Source organism: Hetaerina americana, unplaced genomic scaffold, assembly GCF_022747635.1.
Source record: "Hetaerina americana unplaced genomic scaffold, ioHetAmer1.1.p SCAF_39, whole genome shotgun sequence".
NCBI classification, from domain to species: Eukaryota; Metazoa; Arthropoda; class Insecta; order Odonata; family Calopterygidae; genus Hetaerina; species Hetaerina americana.
The window spans coordinates 2,525,918-2,537,241 of NW_027286974.1; the positions used below are offsets into that span (position 1 = coordinate 2,525,918).

General features: G+C 43.8%; 1 protein-coding gene across 1 annotated transcript in view; it reads right to left on the reverse strand.

Moving 5' to 3' along the window:
* The window catches only part of Eip75B (Ecdysone-induced protein 75B), a 20,586-nt gene extending 9,663 nt beyond the window's left edge, over positions 1 to 10,923 (reverse strand). The window contains exons 1-2 of the mRNA XM_071589598.1: positions 5,663 to 10,923; positions 4,312 to 4,811 (exon numbers count right to left, since the gene is read on the reverse strand). Coding sequence (XP_071445699.1) covers positions 4,312 to 4,811; positions 5,663 to 5,810 — 648 coding nt within the window. The 5' untranslated portion in view covers positions 5,811 to 10,923. The remainder of the gene's footprint in view (positions 1 to 4,311; positions 4,812 to 5,662) is intronic.
* Positions 10,924 to 11,324: the final 401 nt, after the last annotated feature.

Consider the following 11,324-nt stretch of genomic DNA (forward strand, 5'->3'; position numbering starts at 1 on the left):
TCGAGAAGATGAAGTTAAGAAAGCCTAGACGTCTTAACTGAAGAAGGCCGAAAGTTGAAAAAACATACCGAGACATAAACTAGTGTCCTTTTACGTGTTTATTTATTGTTATTTTCGTATCCAATGGTGTTCAGAATATACATATATATTTGTATATATACATGTATATATTGAATCGCGAGCTTATTACCCTACGATAGTTGCAATTCTCCGACGAGTAAAGAGTAGGCCAAGGTCGCCGGCCCTGCAAGAGACGACACATTACCCCGGGAAACTATCAGGGGTGGCTCGGACTATAACTGTTGGTAAGAGAGACAGCGCGATATCGAATTCAGCGAATATATCAGCCTTATATAGACGTGGTATCATTTATTATTACCTCTAGCCTAGTTCTTAAGCAAGACCTGGGTACTTACGAAGCCAAAACTTGAAGCACGTGACATAAAAACGCAATAAACTTATGACGTATATATTTTACTTCAGAAAAATAATACCCTGTCACAAATATGTTTATCAGCGTGAAGTGAATCCGTAAATGTCGACAATACAGGCTTTGTGGGTGGTATCGAATTAAAATTAAAGGAAACTCGTACAAGTCGTGTATTTTTGCACGCTATTGGTCAAAATGGCGAAATGGGGGAGGGATTCGCACCCTTTCCTCTGGCACAGTGTTACCCCAGCCGAACCCTGGTGATTAGGAGAGAGAGAGAGAGAAAAGAAATAAAAGGATATTCGGTCTGCAGGGGTAAATCCAGTTCAAGGTCCGGCGACGGTGGCGTCGCCCCCACGGACGCTGGGAGAAGCTCTCTACCGCTTCACTCCCTTTATTTCGTTTTTACCCCCGTCGTTTCGTCGGAAAATGCATTCGCGGGGTCAAGGTTATCTAGGGCCGGCGGGGGGAGGGGCGTTCAGGGGCGGCACGGAGGGATAGGACGGTGGGGGAGGAATATTCCATGAGGGATGAAGATTTTCTCTCTCTCTATCTAGCGGAAAGCCTTTGGGTCAATATTCGCGTACAATATCGATCTCCATGAAGGGGAAACATTTTACGTATGGGATGACCAAGCTAAGCACTGTGAAACTAACATTACACAACGTATGATAAAGGTCACAGGTCAAGAGATATGTCACAATCATGGAAGATCAAATAACTTCACGACACACACGAGGAAAAAATTCATTGAAATCAGACATTCGCTGAATTACAAAATGGCTACAATTGGGTTGCTAATATAATATATTAATTCCCTCACAAATCGAACTCAAATACCTTGTTTATTAGTCAACTCCGACGGCTTAAATGGGAACCTTTTTTCGGACGGCCCAAGCGTTTGATGGCTACGCCTAAACCGCGATATTCGCGTGTTTAAACAAACAACAAGAAATGGTTACCATGACGACGAATTGACTTTTCACGCAAAACCGAGACGAAATATTGACGAAACAAAATTGACAATCGAAATGCGTTCGCTTTGAATTGATTAACATTTCCTAAAATATGCTCATTCGCAATTTTAACACATAAATTACGTATTAATCACGTGTATGGCGATGTAGAAATGAAAGAAGAATATTTAAATTTAAATTCATGAGGAAGTGTTTAGTTTTTAATTCGGTCTCCAAAAAGAAATTACAGGACGCATTTGATTAGACGCGCATTGTTTATTATGACGATGACGTTTCACACGTGACGTGACAGCGGTGACGTGTCTTTGTGTGTGTGTTGTTTACGACTTGACTTAAGGAGAGGCACGTCGAAGTCATGGGAATGGAGGATAAATTGAAATGTTGCGTGGGAACGAAACACAAGAAAAGAACGCAAAAACTAAAGAGAGAGAAAGGGGGAGAGAAGCAAAAAAAGGGAACAATTCAAAAAGACAAAATGAGAGGAAAAGAGAGCGTCGTCAAGGAGAAGGGGGAGGGAGGTAAAAAAATGAATAATAAATAAAGAGGCGGAGAGACAAGTGAAGCCCTGGAGTGCGCCTGAAAGCAGTTCAAGGTCGAGAGCGACGCTCGCAGTTTGGGATTAACGAGGAAATAAAAGGAATACGGAGGGCGAGAGAGAGGAAGGAAAAAAAAGAAGACTGTCACGATGCGAGGATTCGCTTATTATTATTATTATTTTAACCGCGTTCCATCTCTTGGCTCAGGGTAAAGATGGCGAAGTAGCGTAACGCGAATATGGGGCAATATTCAACCAGAAAACGTGGGTGTAATATATATATATATATATATATATATATATATATATATATATATATATATATATATATATATATACATACATATATATATACACACACATATATATATATATACATATATATACATATATACACACATATATATATACATACATATATATACATACATATATATATACATATATTTATTCCTGCAAACTCAACCTTGTAGGGTTTTGCGCGGGGGTTTAAATATTGTGTCTCGTATGGTCCCCCACAAGGTTATCTAAGGACTCGAGGGGGTGGGGAGGGGATCGTTGTGGAGTCGAGTTAAACAGATTTCCGAGTGTTACGCAACCATTTCTCCTTCTCTCTCGCACCTGGAAGGGGGGAAACGGGGAAGGAAGGGGAGAGGGAGGGAGGGAGGAAAGAATAAAAAAAAGGGAATAAACGGATGCGTATAGCACACAACACGTAATGTAGTCCGCGGACGCACACGGAACGAGGAGAGATGTGGTAAAATGGATGGGGAAGGTAAGGGGTGAGAGAGAGCGGGCGGCGGCCATGTTGTTGAGCGGTCTCCATGGTTACGCCTTGCTCCAGGAGGGGAGGTTGGAAGTGCGTCACAGGGCTGACCTTGAAGCGAGCAAAACCGTTCGTTCGGAGGGGGGGGGGAGAGGAATGGAGGGGAAGGGAGGGGCGGATGGAGACATTTTTTCTTCTTTTTTTTTAAGTTATCGTCGTCGCAAAAAATAAAAGATGACGCCCGTTTCTCCGATGAGTCCGCAAAGCATATATGCATGTGCGCATTTGGCATGTACGTATATATGTGCGTGCGAAAGTGTGTGCGTTTATGTATAGGGGCTTTATATATATATATATATATATATATATATATATATATATATATATATATATATATATATATATATATATATATATATATATATATATATATATATATATATATATATACACACATAACGGCCTTTACATTTAATTTAAACACAACAGTTTACCTTCGAACCATACTTCTTAACCCGTGAAGAACCGAACGACATAATATTATTACAATAAATGAATTTTTAAGTGCGCATTTCCCTCCCTTGCTTAAATGTGCGTGTGCATTTTAAAACGACTATATTATCCTCCAAACAAAGCGGAGAAATTTTTATTTCTGTACGTTTTTCACGATCGAAAACAGTTTTCCTTTTAAATATTAAAATGGTGATTGGTTTTCGTGTTTATGTTTAACCGTCGTCATGGAGACGCGCCGCCATTTTGCGAAGACGTGTGCGCAGTTATCACACGTGCGGAATGGCGGGGAAAGAGTGGGCGGGGGAGATTACTCCTCAAATCCGCAAAATATTCAATCTCCGCTCGTGTGGTGATGGCCGTGAAGGTCATGCCGACGCGTCGCGACTGTCATCTTTCTCCCCACCCCAAAGCCCCGGTCGCCCCTATCAACGGAGCGGCGATGATAAAAGAGGAGCGAGGGGCGAAGCGTCCATGTGACATATGAAGGTCGCCCCGCGTTGCGAAACAGCAAACGCACCCATTTCCTATTCGATCGAATTCGCAAACGTGCCCACAAACGACTGTATTCGAACGATTAATCGAAGTCGAATCGATACACACGTGAGAAAATTCGATTCGATCTATCGATACAAATATATGCATCGAGTTATTAAATGAATTTTTTGAGAAAAAAAATTTAAGTTACAAAAAAATTAATCAAAGAATTTGATCGAATTAGTCAGAGGAAAAACCTGATACAGTGATTCGTAAAAATAAAAATATAAGGTCGATGGAAAATGTCGAATTATCGAAATTCGATGCTCTGACAAGGAATATAAAAAAACAACGCAATAGCAATTTTTGATTGCTTAAAAAATATGTATAAAAGTGTATCCAATGGTGAAATCGCCATAGAGATATGACAACAAAGTGATTACTTTCGTTCATTTTATTTGAATTCCAAGGAACTCACTTCGGTTTATGGCAACAGTATCTTAGCAACTATCACTTGACTCGAGATAAACAAAGATGTCGGGCGGGCGTCTCTCAAAACAAGACGACGGAGGAATAAGGAGTCTAAATACTAGGCTTAAATGTATGCGGAACTCACCAAAATGGGTCCATTCCGACCAGGAACAGAGTAAACGGGCCCGCTGCCGGCCCTGGGACACGCCCCTTCCTTGGGACGCAGGTGGGCGAAGTGACAGGTGTCGCTGTGGGCCCTGAGGACCGTCTGGGCCAATCGGGTCGCCTCCAGCTCACCGTCCGCATCCTCCGCCGGCCCTGGGGCCCAATCGCCAACAACCTGCCCCCCCTGCTCCTCCTTGACCGACTCGGCCGACTGCGCGCCGGCGCCATGTTGGGCTTGCGCTCCGGCGCCATGTTGGGGCTGCGCACCGGCGCCATGTTGGACCTGCGAAGCGGCGGCCGGCGGCGTGCTTCCGCCTTCCGACGCTCCCACCGCGGCGACACCGTCGACTTGGTTCGCGCTCACGCCATTCAACTGTTCCGCGACGGCGGCTCGCTCTGCCGACCGACTTTGGCAACTCTGGTGCATGGCGGCGAGGATTCGCGCCTTTTCGCGTTTCGGGACGCGACCGAAGCGAACGGCTGAGGAAAGAAACAGAGAGAGGAAATTATAGCAACGCACACAAACAAACAACACACGCTTATATATATATATATATATGAATTTAGCACCAGAGAACACAGGCAATTGCATAAAATGTTATATATATATTTAAATATATATATATATATATATATATATATATATATATATATATATATATATATATATATATATATATAACTAGTGGGATTATTATAGTGTGCATAGACTAAGATATATAAATGAGAAAGCAAGGCGTTTAATTCCCTAGGGCGGAAGAAATGCCAGCGGAAGATGTAAACTTTCACCCGCTCGGAGAATAATAATGTGGAAAAAAGAGTGAAATCGGTGTCAAAGTGAGAGTGAAAGAGGTGTGGAGGGAGGGAAACCCGGTCAACAGAACGCCGCATTTAAAGTTAAGTCGGTCGTCGACCCGGATAAATAAATGATGACGAGAGAGAGAGAGAGGTGCTATGACGTCAGACGAGTGAAAGTGGACGGTTTGACGGACGGTGATCCCAATTCGCCCGTTGGAGTGGGGGAAGTGGACAGACTCAGGAACTGAACACAAATGGGCAGCAGTTATCAAGAGAGACCACGCTCTTTCATTTATTTTAAAAAAGAATAAGGAAAGTCGAATGGAAACGGGGTCGTCGACATCTAAATTCAAAATCGATTCTTTAGATCGAAATCTAAATCGACATTTCGATCGAAATCGATACGCTCGATCGAAATCGCCACGTTCGATCGAAATCGAAATTATTCCGTGAGTTCCCACACGCCCCCACCCACTTTAGGGGTCGATTCTTCGGTGCTGTCGTCGTCGTGGTGATGGCGATGTTGAACTTACGCGCATTGTGATATTTGACCACTCCGTCCAATATTCCCTTGAGGATGGGCAGGTGGTTGTGCTGGTGGTTGGTCACTTGGACGCTAGAGGCGCCAGCGTCCAAGCGGTCGTCTTCCGGCTTCACTTTCATCTCTCCCGGGACTACCATAGCAGTCGGAGAAAGAATATGGCACGCGGACACCACGACGGTACCCCACCCACTATTTCACAAACCGACCAAAATGGCCCTTCGACAGACACACACACACACACGATCGCTGGCTAAGAAATTAAGCTAAGGCTGACTCTTCAAAGAGCATCTTCATTATGTCCTGGAGGCTCCAGGACTCACTCTTCCTGGACATACTTAAAAACACTGTCTCACTGACCCGGATCACGGGCTTGGGGTTTCCCAAAAGTGTCACAAGTCATGACAATCCAATCAAAAACAACAAAGAGTTCAATTCGACCTGAGAAAGGTTCTCCCAACAATGTGGTCGTCACGTTGGACAGCAGCGTGGCGCAACAATGCGCCGAGCCGTGGAAACCACCCTTCCGTTAGAGTCGACAATCGTCTCAACAATGCGGCGGGTGAAACAACGACGCAACAATGCCCAACAATGAAATGCGGTCGTGACTTTCGTTCGGAAGCGGAATGGGGGGTGGTGTTCAATTTCGCGTCCTTAAGTGCGTCTCATTTAAAGAAGTTCGGAAAGTGTTCTTTGGCATCGGGTTTTTGGAGCCACGAAGGAATCTCTCGCCCAAGGATCACAAAGCCAGAGCGGACGCCTTGACGGGAGGTCGGTCGAAATGGGGTCAAAGGAATTCCTTCACGCATCAAACCATAGGCGACAGTTAAGAGAGTTTAAGTCGGGTCGTGACGCCTCGGCCTTGGGGTTTTCGTCCTTGGCAACGGTCAAGTGTAAGAAGGAGGCCGATAAACAATGAGGGGGGGAGAGATAAGGAGGAGGATTGTCTCAAGGTGACGGAAATCTTAAGAAGGAAGGGCAGCGGGCGGGAGAGAGAGAGAGATTATTTATCGAAGGAGGCAGGCGTCAGTAGTCCACGGAATGACTAAGAAATGACAGACCGAAGTCGGATCGAAATCTCAAGACATAGATAGACAGATAAAAGATTAACTGAATCTGAATCTCCGCCGAAAAATCGATTTACCGTGAAAAAAATCGATACATGTGTATCGAAAACGAGTCTACCTTTTTTTTTCGATTCGAATATCGAATATTTGAAAAAACTCGAACTAAACAACACGAAACCAATTAATTTCAGAGAGACAAAAAACACATTACACCGAATTGACCAAAGAAAAAATACCTCACAAAACGATCCTAAGTGTATATATCGAATCGATATATATATATCGAAAAGTTTATTCACGTGCGTTATCGGAAAAACACAACTAGCAATAATAGCAATATTTAAAAAAAAAGATGGACGCGTCGCTATGGTTACCGCGGGGTGGTGGGATACGTGGTATGTTATTAAAAAAATGTGACGTATTATCGGATCACCTGCAAACCGTGAGAAGGACGGCGTATTCGACGTCTAAACCCTTCTTCGACATCTCAAGGACTATGCGCACGGTCGCCATCTTGCTCGCGTGACATTGAAATGTTATTTATACGTACGTGCGTGCGTGTTGTGTGCGTGCGTGGCGAGAAAGAGGGAATGAAGTTATAAATGAGTCAGTCTCCTTGGAGCTTATTATTCCTTCGGCAGCGTCGGAATTAAGGATGGGATCTTATTCGCCTTTTCTTAATATGTCTAAGAGGAACCTTAGCTCTTCAAAATTTGGGACGAAATTAAATTTACCGGTAAAACACGAAATATATATGTATATATATCCGGTTTAAATAACCGGTTTAGTTTTAATAAAAAACCTCCGAAATAGACAAATCCTCAAAGCAAAAAAAAGTACCAAATCCAATTTAAGTTGACATAAATAAAAAAAATCGAAATCTTTTCAAAGAATGGAACGATAATTCGAAAACCTTTTCCGAATAATTCGATCGATTCTGTACAATAGATATAGAAACATAAAACGGTAGGGAGAGTTTGTTAATTGGTTCGCGAAATAAAAATACGTCGCAATTAGATCGAAATTAAAAATTACTTATTATGTATATTTATATAAACTCAAATCAGGTCAATTTGATGTAAAAAGATCCGGTCATCCGAAAAGAATCGGTCAACCACTGAACGAATCTGTCTTTCGGATCATTAACAACTTTTTTCAATACGAAAGACCTTTTTCTTGCGAGCGGGAGTGTCTTATGGGTGTGTTCTGAATTGGGAATGAGTATTGTCCGAGTTTTTTAGAATTGGAAAAGTCGCTTCATAATGGCTTGGGACGTATGTATATATATATATATATCTCTTGGCGTCCGTAGTCAAACCCCTCCCGCCTATCGTCTTCTTCAATATAATCCGTCTAAATTTCGACCCAGAGCCTCCGGGGAAAAGAACGCCGGAGTCTCCTTCCTTCGCTTCAAGGTTAAGGGAATGCGAAGACGAAGGATACGAGTCTGCTACAGAGTCCTGCTCTCCGCTGCCGGGGAGTCTATATCATTCCCCCCTTTCCGACTCGGTTATCCTTGGCAACCATGTACTCGTCACGTGGATATGTAACCGGGGAAGGAAGTACATGCATATATAAATATATATATATATACACCGGAGCGTGTTTCGACGCTGGGGAGGCTATGTGCACATGGGAAAAGTATATATGTGAGCGTCTGTGTGCTTAAGTTATGTACTCAAAGATAGTCCGCCCATCGCCTGACCTTAACGACGGCTCAGTGACGTCATTCGAACGGATGAGGGGAAGGGGGAAAAGGGGGGGGGGAGGCGGAAAGGAGGGGAGGGGTAGACAAGATTTCAATGTCACTTGGAAGAAGCAGGAATGGAGTCCGATCTCGCCCGATATAAAACACTCAAAATATTATACTCAGATTCAACAAGGCGATATAATAACGACAGGACGAACTGGGCGAAATTAAGAACGCTAAACGGAACTGGAACAAATTCGCCAATGAAGAATCAACAGCCGAACGCACGGAAATAGAGTGCGGGTTCACGAATTCCTAAGAATGAAATTCAAAATAATAAGACTTCGTTTCTGTGGTACTTTTACGATGGCGTGATTGTTGTCAACAATGTCGAAATTAAACAGTTTATGCAACCCCACACATGTTTATGTGGCAACTATACCCGGGGTGACGCAATAATTCTGGTGGTCTGGGAGATCTTTATAAACAATGTCCGGTAAACCCGTGAACGGGGAAAGGTTGTTGACAGCAATATTAGTATTGCTAAAGAAAACCTATCGCTTAATGACAAGCGGAACAAGGGGCATTTAGTCACGTGATGGTTTTTTGTTTGCGTCGGATAATCCTTTAAGAATGATCGCCGATTTGGGGTTTCTTACTATAATGACACAGACGAGGAAGAATTTAAGATCTGGTTCTCATTGAGTCTTCGGTTCTTGTTTAAGTCCCGGAAAAGATGTCTTTACTTCGATATAAGACGTGAAGTTGGGTGTAAATGGTTCTCGGCGGGGGAGGGAGTTGTTTGATATCGCTCCCGGGGTTCAAAACCTTTCTCCTGCCGAGGTTTTTTCCAATGGGACCTCCAGCAAAAAGGTCGTTGCGTTCAAGTCCGAGGGGATCTCAATTACGATGGACTTTCAGACTTCCGCGTTGCCGCAATGAGAGAGAGAGAGAGGGAGAAATGGAAGTGGACCTTGGAAGGGGATACGCCTTCGGACAGATACACACACACACACGAGACCGGAGAACACTTTCCAAAAACCTTGTCTATCGAAAGAATTCCTTAGCTCGAAGCTTAAGGAATAATACGCACACACACACATAAATGTGGGTAGCCTCGATTAAGATCTCTGCAAAAGATCCTTTTGGGATCGCAAAAAGAAGATGAAAACACTTGAAACGCGATATCCCAACTCGGAAAAGGCGATCTAGGCTTCTTCGCAACAATAGTTTCCAAACACACGAATAATATACGTATCACCCCGTTGTCAAGGAGACAAGAGCACGCTGTCGGTATTGTTGCGTCGCTATTGTTTGGCGAAATTGTCCGAATCGCACAGATTCGCAATGTTTAACAATGTAAATGAGGTCAGAAAACTCGCGAGTTTTGATATCGATCGTGAATTTAGTTTTTTTAACACTATTAAAGGGCAGTTTCCTTGGTGCTGTTATATTTTGATTGTTTATGAAGTAATAATAACGGGAAATGTTTCAGTGAGATATCACTCCGTTGCACCTTCGTCGTCGTAGCCTTGCCTACGAGAACAGGGAGACCTTGAAAAATGTATTTATCGGTCGCACTGAGGGATGAATGACGTCATTTGCAAAACGACGAATGTGGGGAATTGAGAGGGAGGTTGGGAAATGGATGAAGATGATAAAGCGTAAGGAGAGGAATTATAAGACGAACTACGACTGTTGCTTCGAACTAAATTTGCTGGCGTATAAGACGACAGTGAGCAAAGAGGGGGTCCAATCAAGGTCAAAGGTCGTGGAGACCTTCCTTTCGGGTTTTTAAGTCCGAAATTGCATCCACGGAAGTCACGAGTAAGACGAGATACGGATCTTATATAAAAATACACTTTCCTAGATCACTTTTTAGCAGAACAGGGAAAAGAACCGCTTCAAAATATTCAAATTTCTTTTAAAAATAAGGAGTTTCCACAACAGAAGTCAAAGTAGCCTAAAAAAGCTCTCGTTTCTTCGGTTAAGATATTTTTTAAACAAACCGGAGACACTGGAACACTAGAAGAGCACAAACACACGATCAACGTCTCGTGGACAGGCAGCGACAGTATTATTGATCATCCCTATGGTTTCCTTCAGCACAGTATTGTTGATCGGAATAACAAATCAAAAAAAAGGAATATTCAATTCGATTTACTTCCTAAATTCACATCAAGGAAATGGCGCAACGATCAACACGACGTCTTGGTAAAACACGCATTAATCCAAAGAAAACTGGGACCACCACAACACATCCATCCACAACAAACAAATCACACGCACACGAGAACACGTCCCCTTAATTGTCGAACGAACGGTGTGCAATTGTCGTCCGGGGCAACGATTGTCGGGATGATTGTTGTGTGATACGATTGTCGTGCTTCGTCAACAATCGTGGATGGACGAATTAGTTCCCTTGGAGTCGAAGAGACCCTGTCGAGCACGAAAGATAGTGGAATAGACAAGATGCGAGTGGATCAACTTCCTCCTTCGCCGGTGGCGTATGTGAGACGAGAGCGACGGATCTCCCATGATTCCACGCGCGAGCGGCCATGTTGCTTCCCCCTCCCACTGAGGGAAGATATGGCGATCTCGGAGAGGGGACGTCAGTTCAAGGTCAGAGAGGGGAAAGGGGGGGAGTATGGAGGGAAGGGGGGGGAGTATGGAGGGAAGGGGGCGAGAGGGAGGGAGTGAGGGGGTTGATAGCTTACGGCATTGAGGCCTTTCGAGCAAGGGGGTGGCAAAGAGAGGAATAGAATAGGGATAGGGGGAGGGGCGGCGGTGCAAGCGAAATAAGGCCATGCCAGCCAAGCGGGGTGGGGTGGGGGGGTTGAATACGAGGAAAACTATAGCAACCGGGGGGGGGGGGGGGTTGCAGATATTTAATTATT